The sequence below is a fragment of the Zingiber officinale genome, chromosome 6A, assembly GCF_018446385.1.
Source record: "Zingiber officinale cultivar Zhangliang chromosome 6A, Zo_v1.1, whole genome shotgun sequence".
Classification (NCBI taxonomy): Eukaryota; Viridiplantae; Streptophyta; class Magnoliopsida; order Zingiberales; family Zingiberaceae; genus Zingiber; species Zingiber officinale.
This window is the reverse complement of record NC_055997.1, coordinates 31,455,019-31,474,256: the sequence shown is the minus strand read 5'-3', so window position 1 is coordinate 31,474,256 and position 19,238 is coordinate 31,455,019. Positions and strand designations below refer to the sequence as shown.

Genomic DNA, 19,238 nt, shown 5'->3' with positions numbered 1-19,238 from the left:
AATACTTATTGGTTGTCCCGTGAAGATCCACCATGACGTTTGGTGGTCAGGTCACCGTCAGATATAAGAGAAGAAAAAAAAAAAAAAAATGGAATTGGGTTCTCTTATAATCGATTTGTTGGCTAGGGCGGTAAATGAACCAAGCGTTCATGAATAAGTTTGGTATTCAGTTTAGTAAGAGTTTATTTATGTTCGTTCAATATACATAAGATTAATTTAATAAAAAAGTTTGAACAACCCAACTCGTTAAACTAAACAAACAAGCTTGAATACATGTGTGTTCAGCTCGTTAATGTTTGTAAACAATATTTATGAACAATCTTCACGAATCAGATTCATTAATAAAACTCTTTTCAATACGCTAAATAAATAATAAAATAAAATAAAATAAACAAATAAATTTAAATTATCAAACTCAATAACCAATCAAATAGTTAAAAATTTTAAACAATTAAACAAGCTTGAATTGAGGGCTCGATTGTAAAATACCTGAAAAGGGTGAGTAACTATAAGGGAATTTTTTTTTAGAATTTTTAGAAATTTTCTAAAAAATTTTCGGAGACCGTATGGCATAGGTTACGGGGATAAATATTGGGCCCCCGGAAAGCCTGTTTAGGCTACCCCATTGAACGAGGAAAAGTTTTATTTTTCCTTTTCCTTTTATTTTTCTTTTTCTTCTCCCCTCACGCCGTGCCCGACACCTCTTCGTTTCTCGATCTCCTCTTCTTCCCCTCCTCTTCATCTCCGCCGAACCCGAGCCCTAGATCTTCCCCATCTCTTTCCGTTTCTGCCCTAGCCTCTGCCCTGATTCCCTTTCTCCGCGTCTTCATCGCCACCAATGAGCAGGGAGCAAAACCAAGCGAAGGTTTCCTTTCATGCCCTAGATTTGATTCCTCGCCGCCGCGTCTCTGCTCGGGTTGGTGTCAGACAAGAGCAAGGAGCCGAGCCCTCTTCCCATCGGCTGATCGTCGACGTCATGCCCTATCCGCTGCCGTCGAACGGAGCAACACCATTTCTACCCATGCCCTAGCCTTCCCTCCAGTCGACCGCCGCAGAGTTTTGGAGGGATTGGGAGGGTATCATCGGCCAACCACCACCTGTTTTTCTTCTCCGGCGAGTCTTCTACCCTAAGATCTAGTGCCGGACCTCTTCCTCTGTTTCGGCCAGAATCTTCCTGCCCACCTTGTACCATCCAAAAAAGATTGTTTCGGCTAGGAAAAAAGGGTCGATTGGGGGTAAGTAGTTGGTTTAGTGGTTATGCATTAGTAATTGGATCTAATGCTTAGCTGTGGATGTATTGATGTTCTTTAGGGTAAATTGTTTTGGAAATCCATAACTCCAACCTCACTCTAGTCAGGTCTACTGGAAGCAAGTTGTCTCCGACTGTGGATCACCGGCAGATCATCCGGATTTGGGTGAGTCTTGATGTTGTTGTATTTCTATAAAGGATGATAATAGTGTGATGTGGATTAGGGTTCTTGGTTTAATAGGAATTTGATTTAGCTACTGGATACATATCAGAATTAGCTAAAATTAAATGTTTGATACAGGGCTTTGATTTGAGATGACATCTCGATGTGGGGTCTATTTTGGATACGATCTCCACTTTTTGAGGCGGGTACCTTGACTTATCTTTTAGATAATGTCTTGTTGATATGCTTAGTAAATTTTAACAAGTAGTAATAATTATGTTTATATTTGCATCGGTATGCCACTATTTATTTTCGAGCATATTTTTTTTGTTACCTATTTAGCATTCATGCCCTTGGTTATTATTTATGTTATAGAGGTAGTGACATACCATGCCATGTGATATACCGGACTAGTCATTTACCATATCTGACCTGTGTACCTAGATCTGTTTATTTGATCCATTTATTTTTGGTACATGTTTTATGGAGGTAGATATGATTAGGATTTGTATGCTTAGTGTCATACACCATCTCGCATGATTGCATGCTGTGTGATAGTTTGCTCCATTATTGTTGAGCACATCGCCAGTTACATGGATCTGCACACACAACCACTCATAGGTTAGTGGTTTTTTATTCAGGCAAGGTGTGTTGCAGTAGGTTGCTCTGTTTGGCTTCGTTGGTCCGCTCATGGGTAGTGTGACACAGCATGGTAACCGGCAGGGATCCCTCCTCTGGATTGTCTCAAGGAGATGAGAGCATTGCACTTCCCCACTTATGATTTGGGGTAGGAGGATAGGTGTACTCCGACAACATCCCGTCCACTCGGTCACTCATCAAGAGCAGTGACGACAGAGTGCACGGTTGTCACAGCCCTACCCACTCGGTCTCACCATCATGTGTGAGATGGTTAACTGGCGTTAGGGGTGACCAGGACATGTCATTGGCATCATATGCATGATGCATTTATTGCTTGTGTTTGCTGCACTTTGTTTGCTACATATTGAATGGATGCATAAGATTGACATGCATACAGGGACATGTATTTTCGGTCTGACGACCTTGTTATCCTGATAGGAGGTCCTGGTGAGTTCAGCTTCTCCTTTATGTTCAGTTTTGCATTGTTTGATTACTTCTGGAGACTGTACGCATATTTATTACTGCTGGTTATTATTTACTATGCATGTCAAGTAGGTATCCGATGAGTGTTGAACTCATCCCCCGTTATTACCATTTCAGGTTGAGGCTGTCCGGAGGAGTTCCAGTCGCTAGTTTCTCCTTCAGGTTGCGAGGATTTCTGTTTTGGATCTTCTTTTTAGTTTCTTATTATGTTATCATATACATTTTCAGACTTGTATCTTTTGGCACTTGGATCTTGTAGGATCCCTTATTGTCAATGAGTTTTCATTTGGATGTATGCTGGTGATTTGAGTTTTATGGGTGTAGTTGAGTAGGTTATAAGATTTGAGTTTTATGAGTGTAGTTGAGTTGGATTTTGAGATGATTTCCTTATCGTTGTTTTAGTTTAGTTATTATTATTAAACTGCGTGGGTGCTTGCTTATTTTCTTTATTGTTATTGTTCCGGCCGTGTTGGCCGAGGTATATGTGGCCCTGAGGGCATTGTAGGAAGTTTCATATTGTCACCTGTACAGGGGAGATGTTGTCGAAATGTCTTCTGGCAGGGACTACCTGGGGCGTTACAATATTTTTGGTATCAGAGCAGGTTTACGATACCTATTTTTCGTGTTTCGGATATTTGTGTTCTAGATTTTTGAGTTAATCTTATACCAATATTTTTGGTATTAGAGCCAGGTTTCGGATTCTAGGTTTTCGTATTTTGGTTTTGCGTGTTAATCTGATACTAATTTATTTGGTATCAGAGCTAGGTTTGCAAGTCAAACTGGCCATTTTCAGATTTGTATGGATTTCTGTTATGTTCATGTTTTGGAATTCCATTTTCGATTTGTATGAATTTCCGTCGATTTTTCTCGTTTTAAAATTTCCGAGGTCATAAAGGGGTCTGGATAGCGACGGAACATCTCTAGACAGTAATTTGGTAAAATGTTGACTTTTATAATTTTGATACAGGAAGTAATATCTGCGTCATAATTTAACAGATATGAGGCGAGGTGCACGTGCTCCCGTGCCGAGACGTGGTGCAGGACGACCACGTAAGAGGATGTTGGAGTCCCTGGCAACAGAGTCGCCAGAGACATTTACTAGGGTTGAGCCTGCTGGTCAGGGACAGACTTTGCATGGTACTGCAGACGCGTCGGGTTCTCAGACTCTGATGGTTTCAGAGGTACCTACCTCGATCGTACCTATTGTACCCACTCCTACGGTATTCACAGTGCCACCAGCGGTGCCCCCTGTGGCATACCAGGCACCACCGCCATTGGTGCCTACTGCACACTCGGCACCCGCACCAGCAGCAGCAGTTGCTCCACCTCCGGTACCACCCCCCACCGTACCTCCAACCGCGCCCACCTATGCTGACCCTGTAGTGCCACTAGTGGCACCTACCCCAGCCTATGCAGCAGCACCGGGGATTCCTCCCATGGCCTATCCAACGGTACCACTTGTAGTACCAGCTCTAGTGGTTCCGTCAGTTCCCGCAGCAGTTCCTACTCACCTGATTGATATAGTTGCGGCACGAGCTCGGATCCCAGCTTTGGCACAGTCGATGAAAAGTCAATTCACCCTTTTCCGCGAAGAGACCAATCCAAGTGTGGCCCAGTCCTGGATAGAGACCGTAGAGCGGACCTTCTTCTACATGACTTGCTCCAAGTGGGAGAAAGCAGAGCTGGCTGCTTTCCATTTACGGGATGAGGCCGATATCTGGTGGGATACGCAACGCTCCATCCTAGGCGAGCAGAACATCACCTGGGCAAGATTCAGAGAGGCTTTTGAGAGCCGGTACTCGTCTCTGGCATATCAGACGACTCGTTGGTAGGATTTTCTGAACCTTCGGCAGAACCATCGTACCGTGACAGAGTACAATGCTGAGTTTAACTGATTGACCAGGTTTTGTCCGGAATTAGTTGCTGAGGACAGATCCCGCATGCTTCAGTTTATCCAGGGACTGGATGGACATTTACATGTAAAGCTTGCCGATTTTGGGAGTTCATCCTATTTAGAGACATTGGACAGAGCCCTCATGATTGAGTTAGCTCAGCAGAGAGCGTTTCCGGACAGGAAAAGGAAGCAGACGGGTCAGACATCAGGACAGATCCAGCATGCACAGGCAACCGAACAACAGCAGAGTGGTCGCAGTCGGCCAGGTCTGGGTACTTCTGGGGCTTCGGGGCAGCCTCAGAAGTCAGGGCGATCTTCATCAGGACGTTCCCAGTCTTCTCAGCAGAACCGGAAATAGCCCGCCAGCGACACTCACTGCACCAAATGTGGGTCCAGAGATCACCTCACCATAGTTTGCTCCCTGGGACAGTCGATTTTCTATTATTGCAAACTGCCCGGGCACCTGAGCCGAGATTGTTTGCTGAAGGCTCAGCATATGACTTCCGGAGTGTCTGGTCATGGAGGACAACCCAGTTAGACAGGGACTTATCGAGGAGGGTGGAGAGTCCAATCTTCGCATAGCCAGCAGAGGATAGCTCTCCCGGCAGCAACTGCTTATGGCATGTATGGATAGGAGCACCCCAGTGCCCTTATAGTACCATAGAGTTCTGTTGTGGGATCTCCATATCAGTTGCAACCTTAGCCCCTAGTCTAGTATCTGCAGCCCCAGCCGCTGGTTCAGTGATAGATGTAGTCCCAGCTACCAGTACAGTATCAGTCGCAGTCCTCTCTTCCACCTCTGGCCCCATATCCAGCACCGCCTCAGTGGCCGGCTCCTGCCTAGATGCAGCAGCCGTTGGCAGCGTTACCATCTCCACCTCCGCCAGAGACTAGACGGATACACGCGATTACCAGAGAGGATGCACAGCGGGCCGACGGATCCGTTTTCCATGGCACGATTTTCATTTATGCATTATCTACTGATATGCTGATAGATACTGGTAGCTCACATTCTTTTATATCCCATACCTTTATGAGAGAGATTGGTAGATTACCCACTTTCAGACCACAACGACTGACTGTTGTTAGAGTGTATACTAAAAGTATAGTTTTTTGTATAAACATTTAAGAATCACATTGGTCAAATGTCTACATTTATGCCAAGTGTAGTTGTCCATTGAATTTATATTGAAGATAACATGGTATGAGGAGACACACAGAAGTTCATGTTATCAGTTCCTTATAAATTATAAACAGTTGCTCACAACCAAGATGAAATGAGACAAACCATTGGAGTGGTTGTAGTGTAATTAGGTATTAGTTTATCTTGACTTATAAATTACACTAGTACACTATGAGTGTATTGAGCTGGACCAATTGAGGTAGTATCTTTTTATACTGACTATATAAAAGAACAATACCTCTGTTATTATGGAAGTGTGTACTCTTAATCATGATAAAATAACAAGCACATATACTTAGTATTTATTTCTTTGATTTATCAAAGGGTGCGATTTAGCTCGTTAAATCAATAGGCTCGATAAATTGGGAAATAATATTATTTATATGGTATGCTGTTGATTATAGAATGAAACTGTGTCCTAGTAATCTAGGTTGATGATGTCCCCTTGAGGAGCTTATAAAGATTGTTATGTAAACCCTACAGGTGGACTTAGTCTGACATGATGATAAGGTTGAGTGGTACTACTCTTGGAGCTAGATATTAATTAAGTGAGTTGTCAGTAACTCATTTAATTAGTGGACATTCAATATCTTAAACACAGGGAGACTAACACACTCATCATAAGAAGGAGCCCATATAGTAATATGGGATTGGTGCGGTAGTGCAATAATAACTCTTTAGTGGAATGAGATATTATTGATGAACTTGAGTTGGGTGTTCGGGGAGAACACGGGAAGCTCAAGCTCATCGAGAGACCAAAACCAATTCCTCCTCTCGGTCCCTATTGTAGCCTCTTATTGATAAGGTCTTATATCCACCCAAACCTAACTTCTTACCCACCTAAGGTGGCCGGCCAAGCCAAGCTTGGAGCCCAAGCTAGGGCCGACCAAACCAAGGTTAGATGGGTTCAAGTTGTGGCTGGGCCTAGCTTGGAGCCCAAGCAAGGGTGGCTGACCACATTGAATTCAAAAGGAAGTTTTATTTTGTAAAATCTTTCCTTTTATAGAGATCTATTAAAAGGATTTAAAAGGATGATTTTAATATAAAACTTTCATTTTTTAGATCGGTCATAAGAGGAAATAAAGGAAGTTTTTATTTTGTTGAAAACTTTCCTTTTATGTTGGTTTTAAAAGAGAGGTTTAAATTTTTAAAATCTTTCCTTTTATAACTTTCTACAAAGAAATAAAAGAGAGATTTGAAATCTTTCCTTATTTGTAGTTATCTATAATATGAAAGAAAGATTTTAATTTTTGATAAAACTTTTCTTTCTTGAAACCATGTTTTATTTTAAATCTTATCTTTTATAGATATCCATAAAAGGATTTAAAAGAGAGAGATTTTAATTTATAAAACATTCCTTTTAGAACTATCCACAAAAGGGATTTTTAAAAGAGAGATTTTAATTTTTGTTTAAAATCTTTCCTTGCTTGGAGAATAAGCATGTGGCCGACTATGACAAGAAGAAAAGGAAGTTTTAATTTTTTATTTTAAAACTTTCCTTTTTAGTCATTGGCAAGGAATATAAGGAAATTTTAATTATGTTTAAAACTTTCCTTATTTTTCAAGACCAAGGAATATAAAAGAGAGGATAGAGGTGTCTCACCTCACAACAATACATCTTCTATTCCTCTCCTCTCTTCCTTGGTGGTGGCCGACCCTTACTCTTTCTCTCTTCTCCTTTGTTTTCCCTCTTGGTGGCTGGCGACATAATTGGTGCGGAGATCCATTGATGGCCGGTTGCTTGAAGGAGAAGAAGAGAAGGAGGTTCTCTTGTCTAGCATCTATTGGAGGAAAGTTGGTGGTCGAACTTCATCATCTCTTAGAGAAAGTTGGTGGCCAAAACATGAAAGGAAGAAGAAGGCTTGGGTGGATTCTCGTCTTGGTAGATCGTCGCCCACATGATATCCGAGATAAGAAGAGGAATACAATAAAAGATCAAGAGGTCTATAAGTTACAAGAGGTATAAATAGTTATAAGTTTCCGCATCATAACTAGTGCATCCTTTTGTATAGATCTTGTAAAACCAAATACAAGAGGTTATCGATTTTAATTATCATTTTTGTTATTGATTTTCATTTCAATTTCATGTTTCGATAATGTGTTTCTATTGAGGTCTCTATTGTTAAACCTTGTTTACTGTGAGAAGTTTAAATATCCGATTTCTTTGAAAGGCTTTATCTAGGCAATGGTGGATGATCCCATACCCAAGAAGGCCTAGTGCCTCATCATGTTTGACCTGAAAGTCGATCCTTGAAATAGATATTTGATCAACTTCTGTAATATGGTTTAACTTAGGAAGATCACATCGGTTGAACTTGAAATAAGAATGTTAAATTTCGTTCCCAATTCAAGTTTAACTCCTAAAGGAAAATTTTGGATTAATAATGTTAAGTATCGTTTGCAATCCAAATTTAACTTTAGTAGAACACATGGGTAGCTAGGATAGTTCTATGCTTGTATAAATTTTTGTACAAGGGAACTAGGGCAGTATTCCGAGTAGCAACCAACAACCGTCTCTCTACCATCCGGTGATACTTTGGACGTCACCCAGGAGGTCAGAGGTTGCCCGTTAGATTTTGGCAACATGATACTTATGGTAGATCTTTTAGTACTGGAAATGGTCGAATTTGATATTATTCCTGACATGAATTGGCTGTCAACATATCATGCCACTGTTGATTGCTAGATGAGGGTGGTCACATTCCGGCCTCCGAACCAACCCTCGTGGGATTTCACTAGCATCAGAGACGATGACATATCGACTATTTCGGCGATTCAGGCTCAGAAGCTGCTGTCACATGGTTGTCAAAGTTTTCTGTTATCTTTGATTCGTACTGAAGATGGTAGTAGTTCTCAACTTTTCGACATTCCAGTAGTCCGAGAGTATCTGGATGTATTTCTGGAGGAGCTACCAGGTTTGCCTCCTAGAAGGTAAGTGGAGTTTACTATTGAGCTGATTCCGAGGACCGCACCAGCATCGAAAGCTCCATACCGTATGACACCAAAAGAGTTGAATGAGCTGAAGGTTCAACTCTAGGAGCTTTTAGACAGGGGATTTATACGCCCTAGTACTTCTCCGTGGGGTTCTTCGGTAATTGTTCGTCAAGAAAAAGGATGATACTCTGAGGTTGTGCATCGATTACAGACAGCTGAATGCAGTGACCGTCAGGAATAAGTACCCCTTACCACGGATTGAGGATTTGTTTGATCAACTCAGAGGTACATCAGTGTATTCTAAAATTGATCTGTGGTCCGGATATCATTAGCTGAGAGTCAAAGAATCTGATATTCAAAAGACAACATTCCGTACCAGATACGACCATTATGAGTTTTTGGTAATATCATTTGGGCTTACCAATGCTCCAGCGGTATTTATGGATCTGATGAACCGCGTCTTCCTGGAGTATCTTGATCAGTTTGTTATCGTTTTCAACAATGACATATTCGTCTACTCACGTTCCGAGGAACATGCGAAGCATCTTCGCACAGTCTTGGAGACTCTTCGACGACATCAGCTATACGCGAAGTTCAGCAAGTGTGCCTTCTGGCCATCTTTAGTCAATTTTCTGGGACACGTGATCTTTACCAGAGGTATTTCAATAGACCCTCAGAAGATCGAGGCTATCACCAGCTGGGAACAGCCGAAATCGGTATAGGAGATTCACAGTTTCTTGGGACTGGTAGGATATTACAAACGTTTTGTCGAGGGTTTCTCCCATATTGCTATGCCACTGACATGCCTGACCAGGAAAGGCATGAAGTTCACGTGGTCCGAGGCCTGCGAGACTATCTTCCAGGAGCTGAAGTGAAGATTAGTGTCGGCTCCAGTTTTGATTTTACCGCAGGGGTTTGGGCGCTGTTCTGATGCAACACGGCAGGATAGTCTCCTATGCTTCTCGATAGTTGAAGGAGAATGAGAATAACTACCCAGTTCATGATCTGGAGCTGGCCGCCATTATATTTGCTTTGAAGATTTGGTGGCATCATCTGTACGACATTACCTTTGAGATTCTTACAGATCATAAGAGTCTCAAATATATTTTCACTCAGAAGGAACTCAATCTCCGATAGAGGAGATGGATGGAGTTCCTGAAGGATTATGATTGTACCATTAGCTACCACCCGGGGTGAGCTAATGTGGTTGCTAATGTACTCAGTAGGAAGTCCAGAGGGACTTTAGCTTGCCACCATGCTTCAGTCACGGACTTGATTCAGGGTTTCTCCGAGTTGGACCTTCTGGAGTAGGGACGGACAGAGCAGGGTATATTGGTTACCATGGTTGCTTAGTCATCGATCAAGACAAGGATCCGAGAGGTCAGGCCAATGATCAATACTTATAGTCCATTGGCAGCCAGTTAGCTTCCGGGCAGCAGACCGAGTTCACACGAGATGAGGAGGGTATTATATATTTTCGAGATAGATTATGCGTACCTTAGTCTCATTCGGTCTTGTAGGAGCTACTTCAGGAGGTTCATCATTCTCAATTTACGATCCATCCAGACGGGACCCGCATGTATTGAGATTTGAGGCGTTCTTATTGGTGGAACGACATGAAGAAAGACATCATGGAATTTGTAGCTAGATGTCTAGTCTAACATCAGGTGAAGGCTGAGCACCAAAAACCTATTGGATTACTTCAGCGGATTCCTATTCCTGAGTGAAAATGGGAACACATTACCATGGATTTTGTGGTGGGTTTGCCTAGGACACGACGAGGCCATGACATGATTTGGGTAATCGTTGATCGATTAACCAAATCGGCGCACTTCTTAGCGATCTGGAAGGCTGATTCCCTGGATCGATTGGCAGATCTGAATTGCCGAGAGATCATCAGATTACATGGAGTTCTTTTGAGTATTATTTCAGATAGAGACCCACTGTTCATGTCCCGATTCTGGCAGAGTTTGCAGGAGGCCTTGGGCACTCAGCTCTGTTTCAGTACAGCCTTCCATTCGCAGACAGATAGACAATCAGAGCGGACCATTCAAACTCTAGAGGGCTTGCTGAGATCTTGTGTATTGGATTTCAGAGGTAGTTGGGAGGACCATTTGCCATTGGTAGAGTTCGCCTATAACAACAGCTTTCATTTGGGTATCCAGATGGCACCGTTTAAAGCGTTGTATGGTAGGTCTTATCGGACACCCACCCTTTGGGAGGAGGTTGGGGAGGCCCAGCTGCTAGGGCCTCATAGAGCTCAGCAGGAGGCAAAGTTGGTCAGTACTATCAGACGGAGGATGTCAGAGGCGCAGGACCGCCAGAAAAGTTATGCTGATCGAAGATGGAGACCCCTGGAGTTTTCTACTGGTGACCATGTATTTCTGCCAGTCTCACCCACGAAATGGGTGAAGAGATTTGGCCTCAGAGGTAAGCTATCTCCACGCTACATTGGACCTTTCTAGATCTTGGAGAGGATTAAACCTAGTATGACATAAGCATAAGTCTCTTGTGCACGGTGCAAATAAGTAACTCAAAACTCTTCAAGTTTCAATCTATGTCCTAGTCAAATCATCATCAAGTTTGAATTCCTAATGTTTCCAGTGATACACAAGTAACCAGTGATAGACACTTACTTGCCACACACTTGGTTCATATTTCTCAATCAATCCAAGGTCTCAAAGGCGTGCTCAATCTCAAGAGAAGCTAAGCAGTCATTTCTCCAGTAACCTAACTCAGTCTCAAAGGGGTGACTTACTAGATTCCACTCACGACAACTGTTTTTTATATCCCTTATTCATTTTTTTTTCCTTTGCCTTTTTTTTTTTTCATAAGTGTTTGCATTGTGCAAATCTTATTCACAAATGTACTTTTAGCACAAATGTTGGGATATTTTATTTTTCCCAAATGAGCTTACATGAGTTGAGCCTCATCTAGTAACCAAAAGGAAGTTTGAGAAATCACCATGGAAACCAAGTACTAAACAAACAAGATGAATTATGACTATTTCAATGATATCAACTATTCAAGCATCAAGTCAAAGTGTAATGAAAGTAAGATCCTTAAGGTTAGGCCATGACTAAAACTTATTTCTAATCGATACTTAGCTCAATTCAAGGTACTCAAGATAGAGAAAAGAAGTACATTAAGCATACTACTAGCATCACTTAAAACATCATGAATCTAGATAATGAGCGTGCTAACATTTTTACTTAAAGACAAGAAAGCATATAAATAAAGTTTGATGTTCTCAAGATGAATGCCACAGGAAATCAAAACAAAATGCAAGACATAAGCAAAAATAAAAAAAAAAACAAACAAAGCAATTCAAATGCATCTAATGCATCCCCCCAGACTTAAACTTTTCATTGTCCCAATGAAAACTAAAAATAATGTGGAGGAGATTTTAAGAGAAGTTACCAAGTGATGAACTCCAAATGGTTGACATTCATGTTTTTAAAGATACTCCTCCATCCAATACTCACATTCCTCCACAACTTTGAATTCTATAGCAATAAGATAGACAAGAAAAATTAAGTAGAGGATACATGTTTATTATAAAGAGAGAACTAAAGACATAAAAGAAAATAAGGAAAATGAACTTAGGTTGCCTCCCAAGAAGCGCTTGTTTAAGGTCATTAGCTCGACCACCTCATTAGATTTATCGAAATCTCGCTCTTGGAGGGGTAAGATATTTCAACACCCTCCTACCAAGGGCTCTTATTATGGAGGGAGCTTTCAACATTAGCATTAAAAAGTGAAGTAACGCTCTCTCCATCTTCGTCTTCTTTGAAGTTCTTTCGGGTGGTCAAAGACGGTTCAGTGTGAGCTTCCAATTAATAGCCCAAGTGAAATCTGCACATGCAAAGAAAATACAAATCTCCCACGAACATATTAGATAAGATAGAGCCATAACCATTTTAAGATAAGCAGAATAAGAAATAAAAATTGAATCACATCCAACAAAGTCAATAATAGGTACCTCAATAAAATTTTCCAAAAGATCACAAGAAATACTAACCTTGCTTTGCTGAGAAATACCTGATATTTCTAAACATGTGGATGTGATTTCCTCTGAATCAAATGATGGTTCTAGCTTTGGCTCAGGTGTTGGCGATATCAAAGATGGTGATTCTTGAGACTCAACCATATCTACATGAGTCCCTACACATTGGTCCACAACATGCTCAATCCTTGCAACTCTTACAACATCTAAGGATTGTGTGGACAAAGGAGGTGATTCTTGAGATGCTGCTTCCACAACACAGCTCCCTACACATTGTTCCATATCAACATCATCAACACAAACATCAAAAAATAAACCAACATCTATGTCCTCAATAGGAGAATCAATAACAAGAGGATCAATAACTTCACTTGCAGTTTTAAGTTGATCTACCACATCACATTTATCATCTGAAAGTTCAATGTCACTATAACACCCTATAAAATTTAGAGGTAGATCCGAAAATTTATTTACCACTGCATTATCTTCACAATCCTCATCTGAAGAGTCCTCATCTTCATATACATTCAAAAATCTGCACTCAACCATATTAGTGTCACAGGATTTACCGAAGTCTTTATTTTCATTGACCCCCACTAACCTTTGTGGAAAAGGAACCTTTAGTGAGAGTCCTGGGAAAGATTGAACTTCCTTTTTCCAAAATTCCCTTTGAGCTTTTGGAGGGGGTCCAACTTGCTTATCTGGTGTTGGTGTGATCAATCGTTGAGGGAAAGATACTTGTGGCCTTTGGGAACTTCCTGGAGAAATGGAACTGAGTTTTTGTGGTCTTCTAATGTTCTTCTCCTCAATTCTAAACATGTCCTTCTTCAGAAGTTCTTCATGATTTTTTTTAATTCTCAACCCAACATCATCACACTTTTCACTAGATCTTGTCTGCGAAGGAGGGGGATCTTCTTTAAACCAATTTGAAACAATACTTTCAATCTTTGCCCCTAAATGTTTGAACTCCCCGTTCTGTGACTTGTGATTTTCAAAACTCATATATGGTTGAGCTACAATTTGTTTGACAGGATCTATGGCATTTATGGCTTGCACTTCTTGCATGTTTGAGGGAGAATTCATCCAACTTATGTTTGACCATTCATGGAGGTTCAATGTCACTTGATCGATTAACATATATGCTTCATCTACACTTTTGTCCATAAAAGAACCTCTAGCTAATGAATCTAATAAACTCTTGTCTGAGAAAGAAATTCCCCCATAGAATCTGTTGAGTTTCTCGGACTGCAAAAATCACTTTTTGCGTGCGGAAACCCCGAAACCCCAGCCACCGGATCCGTGCAAAGATTAAAATTTTGAAAAACATTACGAGTACGAGTTTCTTACACTAGTTCTAAACTAGATCTACAAGGAGAAGGAATTTACCCTTGATGCGAAGCCCTTCGCAATCCCGCTCGTCCTCGGTTCGCCGGATCTCGAAAGTGTCAAAGTAGACACTTCTCTATGTGTATCCACACAAGTAAGAGATGGAGAAGAACCTCTAAGGATGTGCTAGAAACCTTAGAGATCAGTAATGGAGGAGAGGGAGAGCAAGAAGAAAACTAGAGAGGAAGAAGATGATGGAGTTACTCACACTAGCACACAAAATGCACTAACTCCTCATCAAAAGTGGCCGACCACTTTAAGGGGAATTGTAACCTCCATGGGATGCCAAGAGTCACAACTCTTGGTCACTCCCATGAGGTGGCATTCCACTTAAGCAACCATGATGATGTGGAGCATCATCATTTGACCACTTAATGCCAACTCACCAATGAGGTGGCAAATGGTCAAGTCAAAATTGACCCTTCATCTTCCTCTCAAGTCAAGTCAAACTTGACCACTTCTCTCCCTTGGTTGATCTAATCTAACCATTGGTTCAAGTCAATTTTAATTTAATGAATCTCTATTCATTGAATTAAATTGATTAAATGAGTCTAAGTCCAAATTAGACTCACTTAACACATGAACCAAATTGAGTCCAACTCAATTAGCCTACTTTGGATTACTCTTAATCCAATTTAGTTCATCATATGAACCTAATCATTTAGGTTCATCAAATGAACCTAATCTCCATCTAATTGCCCTTTGTGTGTGACCCTATAGGTTCTTATAACGTTGGCAATGCTCCTAAACCAATTTAGAAGCATAAGTAATGAGCGGTATCTAGCAATACATCATTACTACCCAAGTTATAAGAATGTTGAGATCCAACATCACCTTGTGACTACTAATTGTGACTCCTCACAATATATGACATTGTCCTTCTATACTAGACATCTAGATTGATCAATATGAGGCATAGACCGTGTCATCCTCTAATCAATCTAAATCTTGAACTCCAAGTAGACTCACTCGATCAAATGAGCTCAATATCTTATATTGACTCATTTGGGGATGACCATACACTTAGTGGTCTCACTCTATCAAGAATATCGATGTCTCTCCCATCATATAGGAGGGATAGATCCTATCTACATCACTCACATCCCTCCTCATAATTTGTTACATACCTAGTAATCGCCTTTATATTCCACCCAGTTACGGGTGACGTTTGATGAAGCCAAAGTATATAACTCCTTATGTAGGGAACCATGGTGACTTCAGGTCCAAGGACTAGTAGTCATACTAATAGCCACATGAGAAAGTATATGACACTCATATAACGATCCATGATACTTTCTCATGGCGGGTCATTCAGTATACATTCTCCAATGCATACCGATGTGTCAACTTGATATCTCTATATCCATGACTTATGAGATCAAGTCATCTAGTTGACCTACATGCTAGTCTCGTCGCATTAACATTGTCCCTAAATGTTAATACTCGACTAGGAATGATTAAGAGTAGTGTTCCCTATATCATCTCACTATCGGTTCAACTAACCGATTGATATAGGTAAGAACCCTCTACTTAAGGACGCTATTATACTTAGTTATTTGGCACCAATACAAGTAAGTATAATAACCAAAACAAATGTCTTTATTTATATACAAGAATATGATACAATGAGTCCATACAACAATCATCAAATGATTGGCTCTAGGGCACTAACTAACAAGAATATGTGCAAAATCAACCATTTTTCAAAACCATGATGAGGACACTGTCTTTGAAGACTCTTAAATCTATCCCATGCTTCAAATAATGATTCTCCATATGCTTGAGCAAAATTTGTTATGTAATTCCTCATATACACTATTCTGCTTGGAGGGAAAACATAATTCAGAAATTGCTTCTCCAATTGCTCCCAACTTGTGATACTTTGAGGATGGAGAGAATATAACCAAGTTCTTACTTTATCCTTGATACTGAAAGGAAATGCCATCAATCGAACTGCATCTGCTGATACTCCTTCACATTTTACCATATCATAAATCTCTAAAAATGTTTCAAGATGCAGATAAGGACTTTCTGATACTTCTCCTCCAAATTTGTGACCTTGTATCATAAAAATTAACTCTGGGTCTAGTTGGAAACTTTCTGCTTCAATTTGAGGTTACACAATGGGAGATAAAAATCTTGCAGAAAAGAGTGTAGAAAAAATTCTCATAGGCCTGCTTGACATGTTAGTGCTCATGGATATTCAAGAAAAAATTATTAGAAGAAAAAAATTGAAGAATCAAAGACAAGAAATAGAATGCAATATGAGAAGCAAGAAAAACAATGCAGAATTAAAATTGCAAGAAAGAAAGTGCATAATGAAAACAAGAAAGAAAGTGCATAATGAAAACAAGAAAGAAAAGATAAAAGGAAAAAAAAATGTCTAGAATAATTCATATGCTAAAGATTGCAAGATATGTTTACAAAAGAAAAAGAAAGAAAGAAACTAGATCAAAAGAGAAAACAGAGAAAAGTTAGATTAGAGTGCTAGAAATCAAGAATGCAAAGTTAGAATTAGAATTAGAATTGCAACAAAAAAAAATTATCAAGAATTAGAAAGATATGCAAATGATGAAAACAGAATTCTAAAGATTAGTTTCAATTATGCTAATGAAAAGAAAAGTTATGTCTAGTCTAACTCAATTGATAATCCCTAATGTTATAGCGCAGTCTCCGGCAACGGGGCCAAAAACTTGTTGTCTCTCCGTAAGTGTACGGAAATATCGCAAGTAATATAAAAGATTATCGTATCCGCAGGGACTGGAATAAGCACTAAGAATATCTCAAAATGAATTAGCTAGACAACAAATCAATGGATTAACAAAGTCTAGGTGTGACAATGAAAAGTAAACAAAAGAATGAAAGAATAGGCAACAAGAATAAAGGCAATGATAAGGGTTATTCTAGGAGTTTTGGTTTCTTTGTAAGGTTCTTTAATATAAACGATCTACCAAATCCTTTTTCTCAATTATCCATCATTTGTAGAAGGTTATCGGTTCTCTCTTGCAATAGAGAACCGACCTAGGACTGAAATCTATACCTAGATTGATCAATTAGGAATGAATCTATGTAGTCCTTACACGGGCTTGCCTGTCACGAGCGTCCCTCGGAAAATCAACATAAGAATCCATCACTCATCAACCCATCAAGATATAAAGATTAATGCATAAATCTATCCTACCCTCTTGAAATATCTAATTTCCCCTTCAAGATAATCCCTCAAACGTCCTTACACAGGCATGTTCCTGTCACGAAGATCCCTCAGAAAATCGAATGAAGAATTACCTCTACAAGATCCACAAGATATCCAAACATTCAATCAAGCATGATAATTAAGCACAATCACAACATTCCACACAAGATCAAATAGATACAAAACAGGACAAAATCATAGAAATGGAAAATTGGCATATCCACAAGAGTTTTACATCAAGATTTCCTTACAAATACTCCCTCCATCCTAGAACAAGATATCTACTCCATAAATCAAAGAAAGAATCTGAAAGAAACAAAGACGATAAGCATTTCTAAACCCTCAAATCCAAGAAAGGAGAGAAAGAAAACTTATCTACGGAGAAGAATGGTCTTCGGATCCAATCCTTCGATCTTGGAGTCGAATCGGTGAAGATCTTCCCTTAGATCGCCCGAAATCCACCCAAGAATGGAAGGAATCACCCAAATCTTCCTTTCTCCCAAAAGGGAGAAGATCCCTTTTGAAATGAAGAAGAAACCTTTATAGAGGGGGAAAATCGGGCGCCACACGACCCCAGGACCTGGCCGTGTGTGGGACACGGCCTGGCTCACTCCCCTCTCTGCCTATCTCACACAGCCGTGTGTGAGACACAGCCATGTCTGGCTCTGCCACTGTACTCCTTGCACGACCGTGTAAATCCACACGGCCTTGTCATTCTTCTCCTCTGGAAACCTTACACGGCCGTGTGGCTTACACGGCCATGTCATTCTTCTCCTTTGGAAACCTTACATGGCCATGTGGCTCACACGGCCATGTCATTTTTCGCCTCTGGAAACCTTACATGGCCATGTGGAGCTCACACCCCCTTGCATGACATGGCCATGTGGCTCACACACCCCCTTGATTGGCCCTGCATAGCCATGTCTTATTGCAACGTCTTTTACTCCATCAATATGGGATTGTCTCTAGTTTAAGTCTTCATCAAAGTTGTAGATCCTGAAGTTATCTACAAATTGGTTCAAAGAACAGCCCAAAACTCCAATGTATCACAAAGTTATGCCTGTTTTACTCTTGGTGTGCAGTGCAGGGATTCCACACGGCCCTGTACAAAGGCTGTGTCACATAGAAACGCATTTTAGACCTTCAAGACGTGGTTTCTCTGGATGAAGTTTTCATAAGAGTTGTATATCTTGAAGTTATCTACATCTGGATATCTGGAACAGCTCATAACTCCAACCAAGCACAAAGTTATGTTCATTTTGCTTTTGGTCTACAGTGCTGAAAGTTCCACACGACCTTCGCACGGCCGTGTGAGGTTCACACGGCCTTGACACGCCCCCCACACGGCCTTGACACGGCCGTGTGGGTGCCACATGGCCAGAACATGAAGAAAACTTAGTTTTGCATGCTCGTGTCACTCTAGAAGCTCTCGACTTCATTTAAACTCCGTTTTTGCTCCAAATCATGTCCTATCAATCAAAACAAGCAAAGAGTAGATCTCCGAACAAAATATAATGGAAGTATGACATTATAATGAAATAGGGTGCAATAAACATAGATTATGCGCATGAAGTACAAGTAGATGTGCGTCAAAGTATGTATAAAAGTGTATATAATCTATGCACATCAAGTCTCACTCACGAAAGGGGTGAAGAGATTTGGCCTCAGAGGTAAGCTAGCTCCACGCTACATTGGACTTTTCCAGATCTTAGAGAAGATTAGAGCGGTAGCTTATCGTCTGGCACTACCACCGTCCCTGGCAGGCGTTCACGACGTATTCCACGTGTATATGCTGAGGAGATACGTAGCTGACCCAGCACATGTGCTATTTGATATACTAGTTTCCCTTTAGCCTAACGCTACCTATGAGGAGGTTCCAGTACGGATTCTGGACCAGAAAGAGCGTCAGTTGTGGAACAAGATTATCCGACTAGTTAAAGTCAGATGACAACATCATTTAGACGAGGAGGTCACTTGGGAGCTCGAGGATACGATTCGAGCTCGATACTCCCACTGTTTTACTTGAGGTATGTGAGTTATATTTCCATTCAGCATTGATATTTTTTAGCTTTGTTAGTACTTGTTGATGGTAAATAATGAAATTTGGC

General features: G+C 40.6%; 1 protein-coding gene and 1 non-coding gene across 2 annotated transcripts; both read left to right on the top strand.

Moving 5' to 3' along the window:
* Nucleotides 1–3,592: 3,592 nt before the first annotated feature.
* Nucleotides 3,593–4,517, top strand: LOC121994732 (leucine-rich repeat extensin-like protein 3). The gene is made up of 2 exons (XM_042548670.1): nt 3,593–3,985; nt 4,455–4,517. Exons 1-2 carry the CDS (start codon nt 3,593–3,595, stop codon nt 4,515–4,517), a joined length of 456 nt encoding a protein of 151 aa, XP_042404604.1.
* Nucleotides 4,518–15,643: 11,126 nt separating this feature from the next.
* Nucleotides 15,644–15,749, top strand: LOC121998830. Its single transcript, XR_006116622.1, has one exon. It is a non-coding gene; the product is annotated as a small nucleolar RNA R71 (small nucleolar RNA).
* Nucleotides 15,750–19,238: the final 3,489 nt, after the last annotated feature.

Bases quoted from the DNA above. Each gene is read 5' to 3' on its own strand.
- LOC121994732 (XM_042548670.1), top strand. From the start codon at position 3,593: ATGTTGGAGTCCCTGGCAACAGAGTCGCCAGAGACATTTACTAGGGTT. The intron at 3,986-4,454 runs GTACCACTTGTA...GTCCGGAATTAG, and splicing joins CTCCCATGGCCTATCCAACG to TTGCTGAGGACAGATCCCGC.